This window comes from Aegilops tauschii, chromosome 6 (genome assembly GCF_002575655.3).
Source record: "Aegilops tauschii subsp. strangulata cultivar AL8/78 chromosome 6, Aet v6.0, whole genome shotgun sequence".
NCBI classification, from domain to species: Eukaryota; Viridiplantae; Streptophyta; class Magnoliopsida; order Poales; family Poaceae; genus Aegilops; species Aegilops tauschii.
In genome coordinates this window covers 31,400,337-31,423,751 of record NC_053040.3, presented here as the reverse complement: position 1 = coordinate 31,423,751, position 23,415 = coordinate 31,400,337, and the positions used below count along the sequence as shown (strand labels likewise).

General features: G+C 44.4%; 2 protein-coding genes across 2 annotated transcripts; both read right to left on the bottom strand.

The window, feature by feature from the left end:
• Positions 1 to 2,303: 2,303 nt before the first annotated feature.
• On the bottom strand, positions 2,304 to 3,761 carry LOC109770431 (probable proteasome inhibitor). Its single transcript, XM_073500604.1, has 5 exons — positions 3,628 to 3,761; positions 2,810 to 2,887; positions 2,694 to 2,722; positions 2,558 to 2,615; positions 2,304 to 2,478 (listed from the first exon to the last, which is right to left on the bottom strand). The coding sequence occupies exons 1-5, from the start codon at positions 3,642 to 3,644 to the stop codon at positions 2,397 to 2,399; spliced, it is 264 nt and encodes an 87-aa protein (XP_073356705.1). The 5' UTR covers positions 3,645 to 3,761; the 3' UTR covers positions 2,304 to 2,396.
• An 11-nt stretch (positions 3,762 to 3,772) lies between these two features.
• Positions 3,773 to 16,717, bottom strand: LOC141020612 (probable proteasome inhibitor). Its single transcript, XM_073500603.1, has 5 exons — positions 16,491 to 16,717; positions 16,170 to 16,410; positions 5,292 to 5,478; positions 4,134 to 4,301; positions 3,773 to 3,825 (listed from the first exon to the last, which is right to left on the bottom strand). Exons 2-5 carry the CDS (start codon positions 16,186 to 16,188, stop codon positions 3,786 to 3,788), a joined length of 414 nt encoding a protein of 137 aa, XP_073356704.1. The 5' UTR covers positions 16,189 to 16,410; positions 16,491 to 16,717; the 3' UTR covers positions 3,773 to 3,785.
• Positions 16,718 to 23,415: the final 6,698 nt, after the last annotated feature.

Genomic DNA, 23,415 nt, shown 5'->3' with positions numbered 1-23,415 from the left:
GTTCCTTCTCGGAGGGGTCGCCTTTGGAGAACCTCTTTTGCGGTCCAGGTGCTATCTTTGGTGGTGGTTAGTGTGCTGCTGCCGCGAGTGACTGATCACTGTGGCGTTTTTTTCCTCTTGTTGGTTGTGTGCATCCTCAATGTCTAGTGAACATTTTGTTGGTGCAAAGGCTGGGTGTAATTGATATCTTCGTGATATTAATATATTCCCTTTGTCAAAAAAATCAATGGCGTCCATTCAAATGTAGACCAACTCTGCCCATAAGTACTCATAGGCGACTCCCTTAGGTTACAAACCACACGAAGAACACTCGAACTAAGGATGGACTCGACATCCCAAGTGGTAGAATTTGCAAGCTACTATGCGGTATAGGCTACACACTTCTTCCAAAACAGAACTTCTCCCAAAGAGGGCTATCACAACGAGACCCCACAAAAGACTCGGGGGCTACTTACAGCGGCATCCCCCCGGGTAGACCCATGGCGAAGAGTCGGCCCAGGACACATCTCACTATCACAGGGACTTAGACATATCTATAATTTTTGCTATGTTCGTGCTATTTTTAAATCATTATTTTATACTTTTGACAAAATTTTATATTAACTTATGATACTTACCAATTAATCCATTACCTAGGGCCAGTTGTTGTTTTCTGCATGTTTTAGACTTAAGAAACACCGTTTCAAAGACAGAAAAGTACCTCGCAATGTTTTGGATCAGAACGAAGCCAGGGGTTCCCAAGGGGGGTGGAGAGGAGCTCGGGATCCACGAGGTGGGCCCATGAGGCTCGGGAGATGGTCACGAGGTGATGCCGTGTGGAGGCCCTAGGACACCTCTCTGCCGCCTCTCGCCCCCCTCCCCTCCTTTCCTATTTATCGAGGATTTTTCATGTCGTTGCCACCTGCTGTTTCCAACTAGAGGCCTTTTCTGGTAAATGCAAATTCTCATACCAGGCTTGATTAGAACACTATTAGAACACTCAGCAGGAGTAGGATGCATGTTACCTCTAAGATAGTCCCAAACCTAGTTGATATCTCTCGTGTGAATCCTGTTCCAGATTCTCCACGCCCACCTTGTTTCACAAAATCCCCAAATCATGAGTATAGCCGCGAAATACCTGCGACCTTTTGACAAAAGAAATTGAATTATTTTATTATCACATAATAACACTCTACTCACTAGCCTATTTATAACAAGTTCACCTCTCCCTCTCCGTCATCTTCTTCCCCAGCCGCACCACCGCATGACAAGCTTGCTGCCGCCGGCGCACCCCCAATCACCGCTGCTTCGAACACCTCACCTAGCTGTTATGAGTAGAAATTGCACCACTATAGAGGGCAACCGGCGCTGCTCGAAGCTCGCCGGTGTTTTTGCTGCGAGGAAGCTGTAGATTGGTATGAGCGAGTGCAAGCACCTGGTGTCGCAACGACGACCAGGACGGGCTACGAATGGCGATCACCTGGTCTGCAAGCGATGACCCATGGTGCTACAACGACACTGAGTGGTGCTGCAAGCCATGTAGAACGGAGCGGAGCGGAGCGAGGGGGGGGGCGCTGCTAGAAGCAGGAGTCTTGGTGCGCCACCAACAATGACGCTACGAGAGCGAGGGCAAGTGGCAACAAGACAATGTAGAAATCTTTGCGGTGACACTGCATATGGAGAAACTAGGAGCAAATTTTGAGGCTACTAGGCGGTGACGAGACTGAAATTGCAGCAATAGTTTAGCTATAAGATAAGAACCACATAGGGGTACGAAGACAGCTCCACATACAATTGTACAGTCGAGTACGACAAAGCATGGTTTGGAAGGGGAATACAACCATACTGTAGTTTACATTCAGGTTCTCAAGCACAGGCAGAATCTTTTTAAAACACATTTTGCGATCGAGCACAGAAGAAACAAAGCAGAGTCATTCAACACAGGGTGCAGGTGGGCATGAAGCCGAGTCTCAGAAGAAGTCTGGGCCTTGCTGGAAGAACTCAAGGTCTGGGTGAGTGCTTCCACCTGAAGGACTTGAATGCCTCGAATGCCTGCGTCAACAGAAAACCAGGAGGTTGGCATCAGCTGTTCATCAGAGTTTCAGCGAGTGACCACCCCTAAACCCTAGGAGGATGCAACTAGGAATAAGCATAGTTGTTTCGATTATATGTTAGTGAACTGTGTTCAATGACTTCCATGACGCAAGAATATATAGAAATTTGTATTGTGCTAGATGTTGCATTGGATGTGAGTTAGCAATCAGCGCGAAAAAATGAACTATAAGAACGGTTTGTTTCTTACTTGAGACAACAAACCTTTCTAAAGCGATAGTATCAGGTACAATAACAGGCCATCTTGAGCCTTACCGGTTGCCAAGCATAAAGTGGGTCTATAGAAAATGTTAAGAAAAGCTAACTTACCTCACAAAGCGACATGGTTCAAATCCTGGAACACCGGGCGGGCCAATTGGATCATAGCGTCTACCGGGCGGAACACTCCTATTATGAAATATTTGATTCCGTTTATGAGAGAAGAAATACTGCAATGGAATATTTAGTAAAGGAAAAATGAACATACCCAAGGTCACCAAAAGGAGTAGAAGGATTTGTAGGAAAGAAGCGTGGATCATTTGGACCTGCAAATAGGTTCCATGTTAGACAGTACAGAGGAGCAAATGTAAAGAGATTCCACAGATACTCAGTTAACATATTACCTACGTGCATACTACCACCTGTCCCACCACTGCAAAAAATAAGACACATGGTTAATTATGTGCGGAAGAACTGATCTGTCGATGCTTTTACATGTATATTATGGTTGGAGATAGACCTGTGAGGGTAGAAGCCAACATCAGGAACAGCGAAGGTGTCATCATGATCAACTGGAGCTACTGGAGGATAAATCAGCCTGTACCACAATACATAAACGGAAATATTAGCCCCGTTATCAATATCCTATAACCAATTCACTGGTAGCCTATTTATCCTACAAAGAGTGCTAGTGAGTGCAAATTTTGGTAAAACCGAAATTAAATTGATATGAACCGGCCCCTACACTAGTTTGTGCACTTGTAAAGAAAATTCTTAGGAAATTCAGAGTACTATAAAGTGTCAATTCAGGCACATGTACCTAATTTCAAATAAATAAATAAATAATCATATGCGTGATGTAGCAAAAGGGCAGGACAGAGTACAAGTATAGAGCAAAAGGATGTTCTTATATATATGCGTACAAAATTAGATGGCAATAGAATATGCGTAAGGAAATGCATGCCCATGAAAAGTGAACAAGGCCAGTTGATATCAGGACCGAAGGTATGTTCCAAGACATTCAGCTTGTCATCGAAGGCGGTGTAGGTATGAATGAAGTACAAGAAAACTAGAAAGGACTCACTAGTGGCTAAGCCTTAGAGATTTCTAATCAGATTGGACAGGACTCAATAAAATAACCACAAAGTACAAAAAGGTGAATAAAGGAGTGCCACACAACAGAAGAATGGGATATACAAATGGTTGTGCCTTGTACTTGGGTTTTTCCCACAGATCGTTTTCAGAACTGGAAGTAGAAGTGAAAACAAAATACAAAAAAGGTGTATAAAGAAGTGCCAAAAAAAGAAGAAAGGGAAATACAAATGGTTGTATTCGTACCCGGCAGGTTCAATCATCCTTGTAAACGGGTTTTCCCACAGAACATATTCAGAACTGGAAGAAGTTCCAACAAAGTACAAAAAAGGTGAATAAAAGGAGTGCCACACAAAAGAAGAAGGGGAAATACAAATGGTGGTATGCTTACCCGGCTGGTACAGTTATCCTTGTACTTGGTTTTCGAACATAACATTTCCAGAACTGCAAGGAGAAGTGCCACGTGTTAGAGAATTATTAAAAAAATGGTGTCGGCTACAACAGAAAAGCTTTGGAAGTTAAACTTTAGGCGAAGGAGGATAATCATCAGAATATTACCATAAAAGCCCAAATTCCCTAAATAATGATATTAATTCATTTGTACCAAGTAAAAGTGCAACATGGAAGTAATTACAGAGGGCAATATACTAGATTATTTGTTTGCGATGAGATAAACAGGAACTTAGTCTTATTTTTAGTGTCAAAGATGGAGATGGGACATGCCACAAGTTTAAAACCGAGCATAGAAATACCTGTTTATTGACGAACTGCTCTCAACATTAGGATTCTGGGCGGCAGCAGCATCCTTACCATTCAATTCAGCCAATAAGCTTAAGTTCAGGATATTAATGAAGTCCGTAAAATTCTTGTGCAAATCTTTATAATTCCTGGTCTGTTCTTCAGAGAAGAAATCCTTCACACTATATACAAGGAACCAGGGTCAAAAACTCGAAATTATAAACTGGAATATCAAAACTATTCAACATAAGGCCAGTCAACAGAGCAAGTACCCAAAATATTTTACATAATGATAAACTAAACACGACAAAACTGTCCTCTTGGCTGCACTGGGTCTTGCTTAAGAAATAAATTAGAAATAGATTTAGTATTACTTATTGCCCCTTGTATCACACTGGATATCCATATCCATATCTTGTGCAGAAAATCCTACTCAATCGAACAAAATACATTTCTATACTAAGATATTTGTAGCAACCCAATTCATCACATAGTAGAATAGAGCAAGCACACTAACAGGCTGGCAGAATTTATAAACAGGCTCTATAAGTCTAGCTCATCGTTACTAGTTACACCATTTATACTGTTCCTCTTATAGAGACACCGTTTCTATAATGCTTCTTAATACAAGTGAAGGGACTTAACAAAAAGAATGTGCATACAACAAAGCACAAAAAACCATCGCAGTAGCTCAACCATTGAAGTAGTCTTTACATATATAAAATGTCTCCACACATAAAAAAGAACAGGGAATGTGTAGCGAAGCTGCAGTATTGGTTATATACATCATATGTCCAAAGAAACAGGTCTTGAGTTCAAATAGCATGGCTTACAATTCATGTTATTATGTCACGAAATATTTTAGTCAGCCGAGGTGGCAATGATGGTAATAGACGAAACCGACCATCAACATGCAAACTGAAATATGTATAGTTGCAAAGCAAATTTCTAATATAGCCCCACTTGTTAGTAACAAAATAGTGGGAAGGTGAAAAGATCATCACTACCGACTGAAATATTTTTGGAGTGAAGATTACCACATAATGTACATGTCTTAGATCACAAAACATATTTCCGTGTGAAGCAAGTAACATGTGTTCTAGTAACAATAATACGAAAAGCACATGGAATCTAAGAATGATATAAAAAATAATAACAAGACTGGAACATACTTTATGTGGACATTGTATGGTTTCTTGTGTTGTGCCTCAAGATCCCGCGCATTAATAGCAAGGAAGTCAGCAATCCCTAGACATTCCATTAAGATGCTCTTCTTCCTGCCCTCCTCCTCCTTGGAGTACAAAAAGGCATAGCAGTTGTACATACTGTTCCAACCCTCAAATCCCACCTCCACCTCGTCTAGAATCAAGCAAAATAAAAACAATAAACATATAATTAAAGGCTGGCAAGTACAATGCAATTCAGGACTCTGCAGAGTCACTTTCCTCTTCCATCTCACAACAAAATATAACTTAATTAATTCCCATCGAGTGAACCAACTAGACAGACTTTAAACTCTCATTAGATAATTACAATTTATTATATTCCAGCTAGAATGACAGGTACATTAGTTCCACAATGCAAGCAGGAAAGAAAGCCACGGGTTCCATTCGTTTAATGACCGGATGTTCCGTCCCTCACTATTGGTAACAACTATTTAGCGTAAAGCTAAGTTTTGAAATTTAGATTTCAATTCCCGCCTATTAAGATAAGTTTGACCCTGAAAATAATTCCAAATTTATCCTTTCTAAAAAAGGGTAAGGTCTGCCTTATGTTGTCTTTTCGTCCAACTCCCCTCAACTCACTACGTAAGCTCTGCCCATACCACCACAATTTTATTGAACTTTTCCCACCGGTTCCTTGAAAACCAACTAAACTGCCCCACTTCTTATTTTTACCAAATAAAATCATGTTTCATTGGTAAGTCGATAATGTTATGTGGGTCAGTCCATCAAACATGGTGTCTTATCCCTTAATTACTGTCCTAGTTAATTAAGAAAATTTGTTAGCAAAGAGTCAAGTCAGTTTGGAGACCGTATTAGAATTCGAAGAGATGTACTTGATTGTTGATGAACTTTTCTATACTTTAGAAAAGGGCTGAACCCTCTAAATAAAGCTGAGAAGAATATTGCCGTTTAGTTTTATGTACTTCTCAGTAATTAAGGTGGGTTATGTATGTAGTAGAACATCCCAATTTGGTATCAGATCTATCTATGATGGCGAGCAAAGAAATCAAGATCGAGGCTTTGGAACAGATGAAGCTCATCATGAAGCAATTGGAGGCCTTCACATGCCAAAGAGGGAAGCAACAGATGCTCCTTGTGGGACAAGTGCAGTGCTTGACGGCGCTCAAGCAACGACAGTCGGCCCTGCCACCCACCAGATTTAGCGGTCGCGGCTGCCGCCCAAGACAAAACCTCTGTGTCCCAGCCCTCCCCATCGACGATGCGCACCTGGTGGGGTAATCGCCATAGCCGCCACAACCCGACCTCTACCCATGCAACACATCCATGTACCACTAGACTCCATCCCCCTGTCACGTTTTAACCTTGACGTATCTGCAGTTTCAGTTGCTGGTTGTTTCCCTCAGTAGTTAAATAAGTTCAGTTGGATGTGTTGTTCTGAATGTCAACTGAATCAGCCACAAGCGAGCTGCGTTCTTGCTGCGGCCTTGTTTTTTTAGCTCAAGTTAGTTAGCTTTAGACTCAGCACGATTCAGGCTCGTGGGATGGCACGCGCAGTTGTAGGATCGTGGCGAGCTTTCAGTTTTTCTGTTAGCGACTGAATAAAAGGAGGAACAGAAAAGACGCACTCTTTACGCGTCGCAAAAACCTCTCTCTGTGTGGCTGCGTTCCTTCTCTGTTCCCTTCCACCTCGTGTGTGTGTGTGTGTTGTGTTCTTCAGAGAAAGAAATTCAGAGAGGGAGAGAGAGTCGATCACTGCCAGAAATCCAACATTTGGTATACAGAGCTTTAGGTTTAGGACCTTGGGCGTTTGGCGGTGGTGATCGGAGGAGCTTTGGCGGCGGCGATGGGGGATACATCTCCTAAGAATAGCGACGGCAAGAGCAGCGGCAGCGGTGGCGGAAAGTACACGCCGCCGGTGGCCAGGAGGTCGACCACAGGCGACGGTGACGGTGCCGTGGTGCTGGCTGCTCCGTCGAGAGGCACCAATGTGCCCGTACAGTACCCTATGCTGACGGACACGAATTACTCTCTGTGGGCCATCATGATGAAAGTGCTGATGAAGGCCCTCCGCGTCTGGTCGGTGATTGACGGCTCCGGCGAGTACGACCAAGCGGCGGACGAGGGGGCCTTCGCGGCGCTCTCTCAGTCCGTCCCGGATCATGTTATGTTGCAGGTTGCGGACTGCGACACCGCGCAAGAGGCGTGGGAGATGCTCCGATCACCACGCATCGGGGAGGATCGCGTGAAGAAGGCGCGTGCGTGGCAACTGAAGAGGCAGTTCGATCACCTCGACATGGAGGACGGGGAAACTATCCCGGAGTTTGCCAGGAAACTCACCACGTTGGTGAGTGAGATCTGCTCCCTCGGCGTCACCCTTGCGGAGGAGGCCGTGGTGGAGCGGCTGTTCAGCGCCGTGCCGGATTGCTTCGCCGATGAGTAGTGGGGCGACGTCACCACGATGACGGTGCAGGAGGCTGTCGGGCGCCTCATGGCGTTCGAGGAGAACCAGCGGGGGCGCCGCCAGAGCCGTGGCGACAACAACGAGCAGCTGATGCTCGTGACCCGTGCGCTGGAAACCCTTATGAAAGGGAAGAAGATCGTCAACCACACCGGGGCCTCCGGCTCTGGTTTGAAGGAAGGAGGCGGCCAGAGCGGCGGACAAGGCGACGGGCAGGACAAAGGCCATGGTGATCGCGGCTAGAACAATGGAAAGGGCAAACAGAAAAGGCATCGTAAGTTTGATATCTCGAAAGTAAAATGTTTTAACTGTGATGTGAATGGGCACTTTGCCTCGGACTGTCGTGAGCCAAAGCGGGAGCGAGCTAACCTGACACAGAAACAGAGTGATGAAGATCCGGCTCTCCTTATGGTTGAAGATTGTGAGTTGGTTCCTGATGCTGGACTGACAGAAAGAAGGCTCATGTTGAATGAAGAAAACGTCAGACCTAAGCTTTCAGGAACTGCAAACAAGTCTTGGTACTTGGATACTGGAGCTAGTAACCATATGACCGGTTGTGTTGAAAAGTTTGCTGAATTGGACCGAAAGATCACAGGTTCAGTTCGTTTTGGGGATGGTTCAGTCGTTGGCATTGAAGGGCGTGGGTCAGTCCTGTTCCTAGCTCATAATGGTGAGCACCGTCTCCTAACAGAGGTGTACTACATCCCAAGATTAAAGAGCAACATTATTAGTCTTGGGCAACTCGATGAGTTTGGTTGCAAGTATTCAGTGGATGAAGGACTGATGACAGTCCTCGACAAGGAGCGCAAGGTGCTAGCAAAAGTAAGAAGAGCACCAAAAAGACTATACATTCTGAATATTGAGCAGTCTGAACCGGTGTGTCTGATGTCGAGAGCATCAGAAACACCCTGGCTATGGCATGCACGTTTTGGGCACATAAGCTTCCATGCATTGCGGTTATTGTCCAGAGAGAACATGGTGATGGGTCTGCCAATGATCGATCAAGTAGATCGTCTCTGTGAGAGTTGTCTAGTCGCAAAGCAGAGGCGAGATCCTTTTCCCGCTGAAGCTTCCTATCGAGCTGACAAGGCACTGCAATTGCTCCACGGGGACTTTTGTGGTCCTATCTCCCCTGCAACCTTTGCGGGGAAGAATTATTTTCTGCTACTTGTTGATGACCACACAAGGTACATGTGGGTTGTGCTGATCAAAAGCAAAGATGAAGCACTTGAGGCAGTTAAGAAGATAAGAGCAGCACTAGAGGTTGAGCTAAATCTGAAAGTCATGGCCCTGCGGACAGATCGTGGAGGGGAATTCACTTCCAAGAACTTTGCTCAGTTCTATGAAGGACTCGGAATCAAGCATTACTTGACTGCACCGTATTCTCCTCAACAGAACGGTGTTGTTGAGAGGAGGAACCAGACTCTGGTGGGCATGGCAAGAAGCTTGCTGAAGAGCAAAGGGTTACCTGGTCAGTTTTGGGGTGAAGCAATAGCTACTGCAGTGTACTTGCTGAATCGAGCACCAACAAAAAGTGTCTGTGGCATGACCCCGTATGAAGCCCTGTACTAGGTGAAGCCGAGAGTAGATCACCTGCGCACGTTTGGATGCATTGGTCATGTAAAGAAGGTCGGGTGGCATCTTCCAAAACTTGCTGACCGGAGTTCAGAGATGGTGTTTATTGGTTATGAGCCAAACAGTAAAGCATACAGATTATTTGATCCACGCACGAAGAAACTGTGTGTGTCTCGAGATGTTGTGTTCGAAGAGGATAGATGCTGGGAATGGACCCCCGGCGATATTGTGGGGAGCTCGGAGACTTTGTCAGTGCAGTACAATGTACACCTCGATGATGCACATACTGTTGCCCAGCCAAAGCATACTGTTCATCATCCGACAACAGAAAGTCTGAAGGAGAACAGACTCACATCTGAAGAAATAGCTGCAGGTTTCAGACCAGAGGATTTTGTCACCCCTGCCAGAGATGAAGCATCTTCTGGACCTCGGTTTGTGTCACCTCCTACTGGTGCCTCGACGCCAACGAGCACTGAGGGACCATGCAGGTACCGCCTCCTGGAAGAAGTCATCGAAGAAGCACCGGTGGCTACTCTGACAGACTCGTGTCTGCTCGGCATCGAAGAGCCAACATCTGTTGAAGATGCGAGCAAGGAGGAAGCATGGAAAAATGCTATGCAGATAGAGCTTAAGTCAATCGAGGACAACAACACATGGGAACTTGTTGATTTGCCAACTGGACACAAGGCAATTGGGTTGAAGTGGGTCTACAAACTAAAGAAAGAACCTGATGGCAGAATTGTGAAACACAAAGCAAGATTGGTAGCTAAAGGCTATGTGCAGCGTGAGGGAGTTGATTTTGAGGAGGTGTTTGCTCCTGTAGCCCGGTTGGAAACAATTCGATTGCTCATTGCCATTGCAACACAATAGAGATGGGAAGTACACCACATGGATGTGAAATCAGCTTTTCTGAATGGCGAATTAAAAGAGGAAGTGTATGTCATTCAACCCCCTGGGTTTGTACTCGAGGGACAAGCACATAAGGTTCTGAAGTTGCATAAGGCTCTATATGGTTTGAAACAGGCACCCAGGGCGTGGAATGAGAAATTGCACAACACTCTGGTTGACTTAGGATTTGAGCAATGCCCATTTGAGCATGATGTGTACAGGAGGTCGAAGCTTGTTGTAGGGGTGTATGTAGATGATCTGATCATCTTCAGGACCAAGCCCAACTGAAATTGGTGAGTTCAAAGAGCAAATGAATAACCTTTTCAGTATGAGTGATTTGGGACTATTAAGCTACTACCTTGGTATATAAGTTAAACAACAGTCAAATGGGACGTTTCTGAGCCAATCAAGCTATGCAGCAAAGATTCTGGAGAAGTGTGGGATGAGCAACTGTTATGCTGTTCAAACTCCAATGGAAGCTCAGCTACATTTGAGCAAGTTCAGCACTTGCAAACCTGTTGATCCCACTCTGTACCGTAGCATTGTAGGAAGTTTGAGGTATTTGACCCATACCCGTCCAGATATTACATATGCCGTGGGAATTGTAAGCAGGTACATGGAGAAGCCTGCGACTGATCACCTAGCGGCAGTGAAACAAATTCTGCGGTACGTGAAGGGAACACTGAACTTTGGTTGTTTCTATAAAAGAGAAGAAGAAACTTCCATGTTGCTGTGTGGCTACAGTGACAGTGACTTGGGGTGGGGGGGGGGGGTGATGTTGACGACAGAAAGAGCACTACTGGAATCATCTTTTATCATGGATCAAGCCCATTAACTTGGCTCTCGAAGAAGCAGAAGGTAGTATCGCAATCATCATGCGAAGCTGAGTATGTTGCAGCTGCAGTAGCTGCCTGTCAGGGTGTGTGGTTGAGCAAAATGCTCACTAGTCTGACAGGGCTTGAGGGTGATCAAGTGGTTCTGAAGGTGGACAATCAGTCAGCCATTGCATTGAGAAAAAATCCAGTGCATCACGAGAGAAGCAAGCACATTGACATGAAGTACCACTATATTCGTGAATGCATTGAGAATGGAAGCACACTGGTGGAGCATGTACGCACGGGTGATCAGCTCGCCGATATCTTGACAAAGCCCTTGGGGAGGATTAAATTTCAGGAACTAAGGGACAGGATTGGTGTGTGTGTAGAACAGCAGATACATCAAGCTTAAGGAGGTGAATGTCAGTATTAACCTTGACGTATCTGCAGTTTCAGTTGCTGGTTGTTTCCCTCAGTAGTTAAATAAGTTCAGTTGAATGTGTTGTTCTGAATGTCAACTGAATCAGCGAGAAGCGAGCTGCGTTCTCGCTGCGGCCTTGTTTTTTTAGCTCAAGTTAGTTAGCTTTAGACTCGGCACGATTCAGGCTCGTGGGATGGCACGCGCAATTGTAGGATCGTGGCGAGCTTTCAGTTTTTCTGTTAGCGACTGAATAAAAAGAAGAACAGAAAAGACGCACTCTTTACGCGTCGCAAAAACCTCTCTCTGTGTGGCTGCGTTCCTTCTCTGTTCCCTTCCACCTCGTGTGTGTGTGTGTTGTGTTCTTGAGAGAAAGAAATTCAGAGAGGGAGAGAGAGTCGATCACTGCCAGAAATCCAACACCCCCTTTCACCATCTCGAGCCATCTCATTACTCGCCGCAGCTGCCCCTTAACACCAATCAGGGCTAGCTACTTTGCACCCCGACCTCATAGCTCAAACTCCACCCCAAATCCCACCCCGATTTTCCACCCGCCTACCCGAAGATTTACGAGAAGCAGCAACTATACAAATCACAGTCACGTTCACGCCTCCACCTGCCAAGCTATTTCATATGCCGTTATGGCAGTGCCCCCCTCCAAAACCATCTACGGAACCACCCCGCCCATCACTTCCCTTCTGACCTTGCCTAACCATCACCAGTGGTGAAGGCAACTAATTGGTTATATTTGACGCGCTCAATAGCTAAACGCTGATGCTTGCTGTACATATACGTACATATTGCACTAGTCAATATTTACGTCTAAAGCTACCTTTTGTTGGGCCTTGTCAATGCACGTACGCGAGTCTACCATAGTATTAAAGATATGGCCGAACTAGCGACTAAAATTACTCTTGTACTCATACTGAAAACATGATTATGCGTGACAGCAGCGGTAGGGCCCAGCAAGAGGTGGCGACCAACGGCGGTCAATCGGCGAGGCGGCGACCCGCTGCATGTGGGCCGTTGACCGCCGACAGCAACTCACTAAAATATCTAGTGAGATATTTTGAGTGCTAGTACTTATGTTTAGATTGTAGTCGTATTTTTTGCACAAGTAGTATATCTCTAGTATTCTAGTGATCTCGCTCTTACATATATAGTTGTATTTATATGTGTTTCTCCTTCACAAATTCTGCCACACCTAAAAATTACTCCGGCCACTGCCACTGACCATCACCTCGACTCAGGATCATGTTCTGCCATTGCCCCGCTTCCACAAGCTCGACTTCCCAACATATGATGTCTCAGTCGATCCCCTTTGTTGGCTCAATATGTGCAAGTAGTTTTTTCGTGGGTAGCGCACATAATGACGCTGACAAGGTTTGGACTATAGCCTGTCATCTCACCAATGAGGTTCAGTTGTGCTACTTACAGCTTGAGCTAGACTTTGGCATGCCAACATGGGAGCAGTTCAAGGAGGCCTACCACGCTTAGTTGGGCCATCACTTCGTGCAAATCCCTTGAGCGAGTTGGCACATCTGACGTTCTTGCAGACTACACCAGCAGGTTACTAGTGGTCAAGTGCCACAACAATGATCCATTAACATCACCCCAACAACGGTTTTGGTACATGGTCTTCGTATTGACGTTCAGCTTCAACGGCCATCCGACCTCCACACTGCCATATCCTTTAACAAGGCCTATGAGCAGCAGCATTTCCCTCCAACAACATCACCACACCAGCCTTTTGGTTCCACGGGGCCTTGTACCCCTCCGATCTTCCTACGGTCAATGCAGTTACATTACCTTCTTCTCCAACACCACTACTAGCACATGTTCTTCCGTTGAACACAACAGAACCAACCCCACCACAACAGGTTCGGCGCCTGACTCCAGTTGAGTTTGCAGAATGTCTTAGTCAAGGCCTTTGCCTCAACTGCGACAGATCTATGTTCGGGATCACCGGTGGATGCGATTCTTCTTCATCGAGGCTGATGACTACGACAAAGATAGCTCCACAACTGATAGCACCCAAGGCCCCTGTGGGTAATTGACAACCTACAACTTGCAGATATGCTGTTTTTCGAGGAAGGGAGATATGTTATGTGGGCTAACTCATCATATGTGGAGTTTTGTCCCTTAATTAGAGTGCTAGTTGATTAAGAAACTTTGTTAGGAAAGGGTCTAGTTAATTTAGATATTGTAGAGTTTGAATAGATTTACCGGCTTCTTGGTCATGCATTTGAATAGATCAATCGGCTTCTTCGTCATGTCTTGTCTACGATATAAAGGGGCTGAGTGGCGGACCCATGTCAATAAAGCAGAGAAGATTATTATTTTTTACCTTTATCTACTTTTCAGTAATTAGGTTTATGTTAGTAGTAGATCCTTGCAAATAAGTATTGATTCAATTGGAAGCTAAAGTACGCAATCACATAAACAATAAACTAGCAGGTAAATCACGGCCTTTACAATACAAAACACATGAGTAATATAAACCTTCTCTCTTATGTAAAAATACATAGTTTTTGGAATGATGGATTCTTGAATGCACAAAGACAAAAGTAGAAATTATATAATAAAGTGACCATGCCTTTGTTAATTTCACGAGAATACGAAGAACATGAATTTGCAAATTAAGTTATTTTGCAACAATTTGAGAGAGTGAATACACATACAATACAAAAAACACAATTTGTAAGAGCTTTAAACTATTGTTCAATAGAAAGGTGGCGTTCCTGCCAGTTGTTAGGAAAAAAAATCCTTGCCAAAAATCAAATGGAAATAAATGTGTAACAAAAGTGCCTGCAAAAATTCCTTCAAAGGTATTTCAATCCAATCAAAGAAGACTTCAACATTGAAATGTCCCTTGGTACTCCCTCCATTCCCTTATACGGCCACTATCAAAAATACATTTTGCATCAATACAAGGCCACCAAAAGTACCAAGGCAAAAATTAATGATGTTTTCCTCGTACTAGTAACTTTTTAATACTTACATGCATGTAGTCATAATGACACTCAGGTACTTTCTTCCCATTCATTCGTTGCATGCTTATGGCATATTAATGATCCCGGTTAACGAGAAGAAAAATATATTTGCAAAACAGTCATTAAATTTTATCTTGGTATCTGTAATATTAGTTTGTGGCCTTGTATAAGGGAATGGAGGGAGTATATAAACTTAAAACCAATCACTTCATCATTGTTTCAATTAATAATTTCTAACAGAAGGAAGTGGTTGAATTTGTGAATACAATGGCAATCATGTGCAAGCATCAGGAAATGTTTTTTTTGAAGGTTTATGTTTTAATTGATGCACAATCTGTAGTTCAAATTGAGTTCTTCAATTACATGCATGTATTAGGATTATTTTGTGTAACCAAGTTCGTTTAAGGTTCAAAGTACTTGATATTAGCTTTTGGTAAGTTACGCGGGCCAAGCACTACAACATACTGATCTACTATGTTGAAAAAATTCTGCCATGTTTAGCGAGCACAGAGCAAGGCAGCATGCAAACCGTCCAATAATTAAAGAGACTCCCACATGATGAGGTGACTAGAATTTGCTGGCTGTTTCTTGATGTTGGCAAGGCTCGTGATGCCATTTGTTTTTATTTCTTCACTTGGCAAGTAATGTGCGGCATGAATGTCAGGAAGGCTGAGTGAATTAATCCAGCGAACTTTTGCCATACGATTCGGTGGCTATTGTGATTTATGTAGGGTAGAGTTAAACAAAGGTTGTAAATTCAATGGTGGATATTGAGATCCTAGCTTTAAATAGCAGGATATGTGATTCTATGTTTGGCGCTAAATTGTCGTTATAGCACGCTATATGATGCCAAATTGTATGCGATGCATTTTGGCGTGAGGCCCCTGCAAACGCTATAGCACCAAGATAACGCGCTATTTAATACTATGATTGACATGCTATATCTTTAGGCGGGAAAACAGAAGGTGAGGTGGTAAATTCAAAACCGGTGAATTAACTATAGTAATAGAGATGTTAGTATATATAGAACATAACAATGCAACGATCAAGTAGTAGTACTTATGTAGTTCCGTAGTGATCCAAGTCTGAAGCCAGAGGTTCAATACAGAACTTACGAAATTTAGCATAGTAACATGCAGTACACTATTAAGTTCAGTCACACGGGCAAATTTAAATTATCAATTCCAAAATAGGAATTTCACTCTCCACTGCATGGATTGAACTGCTAATTTTAGATCAGAACATATAAACATAAACTCTAGCTCGAAAAGGATTCAAAATTCTAAAATGGCATACTATATTACTCCTTCCGTCCAAAATTAAGTGTCTTTGATTACAACTTTTTTTTTGGACGGAGGGCGTACTAACTACCAGAGAAGATCAAACCATAGATGATAAATCTAGGGAAGGGACTGATTCACTGAATTAAGTTGACAATTAAGCCGTTAAACTGTTTGACTCAGGGACACATTTCCCAAATCAACCACGCCTGAAATAGAAGAAGCTGCTACGATATTGCACAATTTACACCTAAATATAACCGAACCATCGATCTACATCTATCCACTCGGGAACTCAACCCGAAAATCATCATTGCATATGCAACTCGGGGTCTGTCAAATCCTAACTAGCAGACTACAGTACGCTCACACAAAAAAACACATATATACGTACATAACATAACCCCTAGGGCTAAGGGCGTAAGAAGAAACGCACCTGCGGGCAGGCGATCCATGAGCGCAGCAGGACCGGCGGCGCAGAGGGAGTATCCATGGCGAGGAACGCGGCGTTTGCAGCAAACGCGATGCCGTCGTGGGCGGAAATGAAAACAGGGCGCGCGGCCCTCACGACCGCCATCGCGGCCTCGGCGGTCACCATCCTGACGCTGTGGGCGTCGGTCGGCGGTCACTGCACTCGGTCGTGGAGGCGGTGGTCTGGCGGCGTTCTGGAGAAGTACCTGTTTATTGACGAACTGCTGTCAACGTCAGGCTACATGGGCAGCAACAGGCAGCGTCCAAATTAGAAATTCCATATTACCAGGCGTGGATCTGGAGGTGAGCACGGGGGAGCGAGGGTGGGTCGGGCGTGCGGGCGCGGCGAGCAGCGGAGGCAGTGATGCCGGGTCAGACGTCGGGGAAGGGCTTGAGACTGCGGCGGTGATGGGAGGGAGTCCTGGGGATACACGGCGGAGCAACGGCGCGGCGTGGGACGGTGCGGCGGTGGAGTGGCAGCGCCCTAGAAAGGGAAGGGGACGAGGGAGCAGAGGAGAGGCTGGGTCGGGGGGAATGAAAAAGGCTAACAAGTACTGCTAGTAACTGAGATCTGTCCCATCTGCGTATGGCTTGCCCGAACGCAGATTAGTGACTTTGCGAAAGGAAGTCGTCGCTGCAGTTTCAGTCAAAGCAAAGTCTTGAGTTTCAGTTCACAGCGCGTCCATCGTCACCTTGAATGCTTGCACGTTAGTTCCTATGGCACTAAGTTTTTTTTTAGTTTCTTTTGCGAGAAGGCCTAAGGCAGATATATTAAGTAACACGTGTCTTCACAAACTCACCCGTACAGAAAATAAAATTATATTTGAATTATTATTGGGGGAGCCGAAGTCTTCTTCCTCCTGCCGCCACCGGCAGGGTGCCGTGAGCATAGCTTGATGCCACCTTGACTGAGCAAACATTTTTGTACCGAGGAGCTTGTAGAAACAGCAGCTGGGAAGTCGTCGATGTAGACCAGGAGATGCCGGCGGCCACATTCTGTGAAGCAAATCGTCGCCCAAGGGAAGAAAACACCAAGAAGGCAATACTAGAAAAATCGTCGCTACCAAGTTCTTTTTTTTTGTCACACTAAGTGATTAGGAGGAGGGGGCAATGTCGCGACCGCCCGACAGCCCACGCCCGCCGGAGGTCCTGCCGCCGGCGCATCCCGCATGATTGCCGCCGCCGCCGTCTTCAGCAGACGTGCTGCCGCCGCCCGACAGCCCATGCCCGCCGGAGATGGATTCTGACAAGGACGAATCATCTGACTCCAAAGAAGTAGCCGAGTCTGATGACGATTCGGACTTTGGAATGGCTGGCATAGCGTGCAACACTACTCCAACCACGAACTTCTTCAAGAGCTACTCGAGTGACAACGAAACTCCTACATTCTGCTTCATGGCTAAAGCATCTAAGGAAAAGGTATCCTGGAAACATCACAAGGTTTACACCAGTGATCAATTTTCATCTAATGAGGATGATCATGCTAAGCTGATCAAAATTGCTAAGAAGCAAGAAAAATCTCTCGAGAAAATTGAGAAAAATCTCAGGAAATCCAAAGGGTTGTTGGTTGAGGAGGCGGAGAAAAACCAGTCTCTGACTGAAGAGCACTGCTCTCTCACTCCTCAAATGGAAGAACTGATTAACCGTCATGATTTTCTCTCAGCCGACCACGAAAGATTGACTTATGACTAGCTAAAAAGGAAATAGGAACTCGATTCGCTGAGAGAGGCTCATGATGATTTAATCAGGGAAAATTCTCTTCTGACCCAACAACTCAAGGAGAAAATTGAGGTATTCATACCACCTTGCTTAAAGTGCCTTGAACGTAATAATGTTGAATCCTTTGTGAATGCTAACCGCTCGGTCGAGGAAAATGGATCTGTGTCCGATGAAAATGCTAGGTTGAAGGATCTTCTTCAGACAAGAATGTTCAAAAGTCTCAAAGGGCATCAAATCCTATATGATGTTCTGGAAATCTATCCTTCACAAAAATCCCAGGAAAGAGGGATTGGGTTTGAAAAAGAAACTCAATGACAATTGCACTTATTGGGAACCTAATCAATATCCTCGCACTGTGTGGGTGCCAGCAAAGAGCAAGACGATCGATCCCACTCTAATTCCAGGATATGATTGTCCCATTCCTCAATACTCATATGACGACTCTTTGGACAATTTCAAAATTTTCAAGAACCAACTTGATGAGGTTTTTGCTCGTTATGTTGTTCCCAACTGCAGGAATGGTTCCCCAAAGAAAACTATCTGGGTACCGAACAAAACTATCGAGTCTTTACTAGAAACTGTGCTACTAACCATCGCAGCTAAAAATGCTCGATACATACTCGAGAAGGCTCGACAGAATGAATATATGCATACTTCCTCAAACTATTATACTCATAAGTCTGGGAAGAATTTCAGTGCTTATTCATTTGATTATGCTCGATCTTCTTCAAGGATCAACTCTCATGATTACCAAAAGAAATCATATCCTGCTCGTTCATATGCTTCAAAGCCACCTGCAAAGATGTGGGTGGTTAAGAAAGGCTAATTCTTCTGCAGGACTATGTCTCCGGGTGTACTGGATGGATCATGGATAGTGGATGCACTAGTCATATGACCGGAGACAAGTCATTGTTTGTCGACCCCAACTTAACTTCTTCATCTCAGAAGTATATTACATTCGGTGATATCAACAAAGGAAAGGTAATTGGGCTAGGTAAAATTGCTATATCCAAGGACAAGAACATTGACGTTGACGTACTTGTTTAGTCTCTTAGATTCATTCTCATGTCAGTCGGCAAGCTTTGTGATCTAGGCATGCTAGTTCTGTTCTCTATCACCAAATGCATTGTCTTTAAGATTCCCTCAGTTCAAACTCGCTTGCTTGCAAAAGCAATTGAAGGTTGGTTGTGGCACCGAAGACTTGGTCATGTAGGTATGAGGAATTTACAAACACTTGTGAAGAAGAATCATCTCCGTGGCATTCCTAGTGTGAAATTCCACAAGAATCGTCTCTATGCTGCTTGTGAGGCTGGTAAATTGGCTAAGAAGCATCATTCATCAAAAACTGTCATGACCAGGACAAGACCTCTAGAAATTCTTCATATGGATTTATTCAGGCCTCCAAATTTTGCCAGCTTCGGTGGAAGTCATTATGGTCTGGTTATTGTTGATGATTTCTCTTGCTATACTTGGGCATTCTTTCTCGACGACAAGACTTGCACCCAAGATATCTTCAAAAGATTCACCAAGAAACCTCCAAATGAATATGACATGCTTATCAAGCATGTCAGAAGTGATAAGGTAGTGAGTTAAAAAATACCAATGTTGAGAACTTTCTCAATGAAAATGGTAGCACTCATGAGTTCTCTGCTGCATACACTCCCCAATAGAATGTAGTTGTTGAGCAAAAGAATATAACTCTCATTGAGATGACGAGAACAATGCTCAGTGAGTACAAAATTCCCATTCGTTTCTGGGTTGATGCTATTAACACTGCTTGCCATGTTGTGAATCGTGTTTATCTTCACAAATTCCTTAAGAAAACTTCGTATGAGCTTATCACTGGCAAGAAACCAAATGTTTCTTATCTGCGTGTTTTTGATGCACCTTGCTACATTCGTGATATGAATCATAATTCCAAGTTTGCACCTAAAGCACATGAAGGTTTTCTTCCTGGTTATGGCTCGAACTCGCATATACTTATCGGGTCTATAACTCTCATCACGGGAAATTTATGGAAACGGTGAATGTGCGGTTTGATGAATCTAACGGCTCTCAAAAAGAGCACCCGTCGAATGTGAACGATGAACCTCCAATTTTGGAAGCTATTCCGCAAATGGCCATTGGCGTGGTTAGGCCCGTCGAAGGAAATACTCATGACTCCTCCTCCGATGAAACTCCTACTGTTCGAAGAAGAACACGTCAAGCTCCTGCCGAAGAAAATGTTGCTCTGAATCCAAACAGCAATCTCAATACAAATGCCAAGCAAAATGAAAATCCTGATGGAAATGGCAATGCGAATGCAAATCCAGATGCCGATTATGAAGGAAATGATCACTCAAAAGGAAATCCTCATCCTCAATTTGCAAATCAAGTTGATCCTACAATAATTCTCAAAGATCTTGAGAATCTAGGTTATCGACCAACAACTCGTTCTCGCACTCATTTGGCTAACTACTGTGGCAATTTCTCTTTTGTCTCATTAGTAGAACCTACCGAGTATGAAGAGGCCATGAATGATCCTGATTGGATAAATGCTATGCAAGAAGAGTTGGTGCAATTCGAGCTTAATGATGTGTGGGAATCGGTCGATCGACCGAATCCTAAGAAGCACAATAACATCGGTACCAAATAGATCTTCCAAAACAAGCAAGATGAAGACAGTATTGCGGTAAGAAACAAAGCACGATTGGTTGCTCACGGGTATAGACAGATAGAATGTATAGATTTTGGTAAAACTTATGCTCCTGTTGCCCGTCTTGAGGCGACTCACATTCTTCTTGCTTATGCAAATTACAATGATATGTTGCTATATCAAATAAATGTGAAAAGTGCTTTCCTCAATGGTTAAATTGATGAGGAGGTCTATGTTAGACAACCACCTGGCTTTGAAAATCCTCAATTCATTAACAAAGTTTTCAAGTTGAAAAAGGCTCTTTATGGGCTCAAGCAAGATCCTCGAGCTTGGTACGACACTCTGAAGAAGTTTCTGCTTGAGAAGGGGTTCAAGCCAGGATCCACGAATTCCACTCTATTCACATGTGCTATTGATGATGATTTATTCATGTGACAAATATATATGTTTGATATTATATTCGAATGTACTAACAATGCGTGTAGCTTGGAATTCAGACGGACGATGTCCAAGAAATATGAGATGTCAATGATGGGTGAACTAAAGTTAGTTCTTGGATTGCAAATTCGTCAACAGAAGAATGGCACTTTTATCTCACAGGAGAAATATCTCAAAGATTGTCTGAAGAAGTTCAGGATGTCCGATTGCAATCACAAAGGTTATAAAACACCGATGCCTACGAATGGTCAGCTAGATGCTGATGTCTACGGTAAAGATTATGATCAGAAAGCTTATCGTTCGATGATTGGTTCTTTTACTCTACCATGTGCATCCAGACCTAACATTATGTTGAGTGTTTGTATGTGTGCTCGTGTTCAAGCTGCACCAAAAGAATCGCGTCACCGAACAGTCAAGTGTATTTTGAGATATTTGGCTCACACCCCCACCGTAGGTTTATGGTACACTAAGGGAGTATATTTTGACCTCATTGGATATTCAGACTCAGATTATGCAGGTAACTGGGTTGACAGGAAATCTACTCGGGGACATGCCATTTCCTTGATAGATCTTTGGTACGTTGGTCGTCAAGGAAGCATAACTGTGTGCCATTATCTATTGTTGAGGTCAAATATATTGTTGTTGGTGCTTGTTGCACTGAGCTACTATGGATGAAGCTGGCTCTGAAGGATTATGGCGTCAAGGTCAAGAAGATTCCTTTATTGTACGACAATGAGAGTGCAGTCAAAATTGCGCACAATCCAGTGCAACACTCTCGCCCCAAGCATATTGAGCCCGGACATCATTTCCTTCACGATCGTGTTACTTGAGAGAAAATTGTGATTAGTCACTTCAAGACCGAAGACAATCTAGCCGATATCTTCACCAAGCCTCTCGATGAGAAAAGAATCTATGCGTTATGGTGTGAACTAAATATCCTAGATTCCGTAAACATGCAGTAAGCTGGACTCAGCACCCATACCAAGACTTCCACATCTTAGAAGGAAAGGGGGCATAACACTCGAGGAGTTTGAATATTTTGACGAAGTAACTTTTCTTTCTGAGAGTGAATACATTAACGAAGAACTAGACTACCGAGTGCCACGACCAGTTGTGCGACGCTCGGGGTCATACAGTTCTTATACAGTGGGTCATGACACCACATTTTCTTTGTCACATTTCTCTTTCATGTTGTTCTGGGTTGTGTTTCTGTCCGAACGCATTTCACTCATAGTTTTAAGTGGTACAACGCAGCGGAAACTGGCCCAAATGGCTCCCACCCCTCTGGCGACTCCCCTGGCGACCCCTGGAAACCCCGAGGATCTCCAACCTCCACCATGTCTCCGGCCTCTTCTGATCTCCTCCCTCCCCCATGGAGATCAACCTGGATCCTACTCCAGGTGTTGGAATCCCTGCCAAGGTTAGAGCCCGTTTTGATTCCAGTGTTCATTTCCCTAGTCCTCCGTCTGGTTTCCATCTTGTGGTCTCGTTTGTTAGAGCTTCTTTCCTCTATCGTGCGTAAATATTGGCCATGCACTCCACGCTTGCCTTGGAGGGGACCCGATTGGTTTTCATGTTTCTCATATTAGGGGTTTTGTTTTCATGTTCTTAGTTGCTTCAAAAGAAGTAGGGTTCCTGGTTTATAACCTGCTCCGCTTTCCGATGTTTTTTCCATCTCTGTGGTTTTGGTGGTCCATTATGGAGGAGAGAACACTCTCTCTGGTTAGTAGAAGTAGATCATTCATGGACGACCATCATTTCGCGCAAACAGGGTGGCGAGCTCACCGGTGCAAACTCTACCCCACTCGGTCCATGCCGGCAAGCCACCGTCCCACCCAGATCCAACAACCTCGATCACAACGTCCTCGCAACCACCTCGGATCAAGAGCGCGATGGTCGGTTGGTTGTTGGCGCTTTCAATTTTTCAAGCTCTCCCTGCAACGATCCTAGCTCACCTCCCTCCACCCCTGGCCCAAACCAACCCATATTATCCATAGCCCACCGCTGATCCAGCCCAATCCCCCAGCCCAGCATGCCCCTCCAGCTTCCGTCTCATCTCCATGCCAGCGCTTCCTCGATTGGGGACACAACAAACTCAACTGTCGTAGTGATATTCGCTGCAAATCTTGTTTTAGATATGGCCATATTGAAAAATATTGTTTTTATCTCCTAAACACACGTCTGATTTATCGCCCAAAACCGACCACTTCCATCCATATCCAAACAAACTCCCCCTCTGTTGACGAGTCGTCTCTCCTATCACCAGCCACCTCGACCTCGTCTCCTCTGCTTTCTGACAACTCCACCTCCCCTGCCACCTTGAGCTCCCCGCTGCCCTCCCCTCCTCCACCACCGTCGCCTGACACCATGGCTACCTATCCTTACGACCACATCCCCCACCTCCCGCCGGGCACTGGCA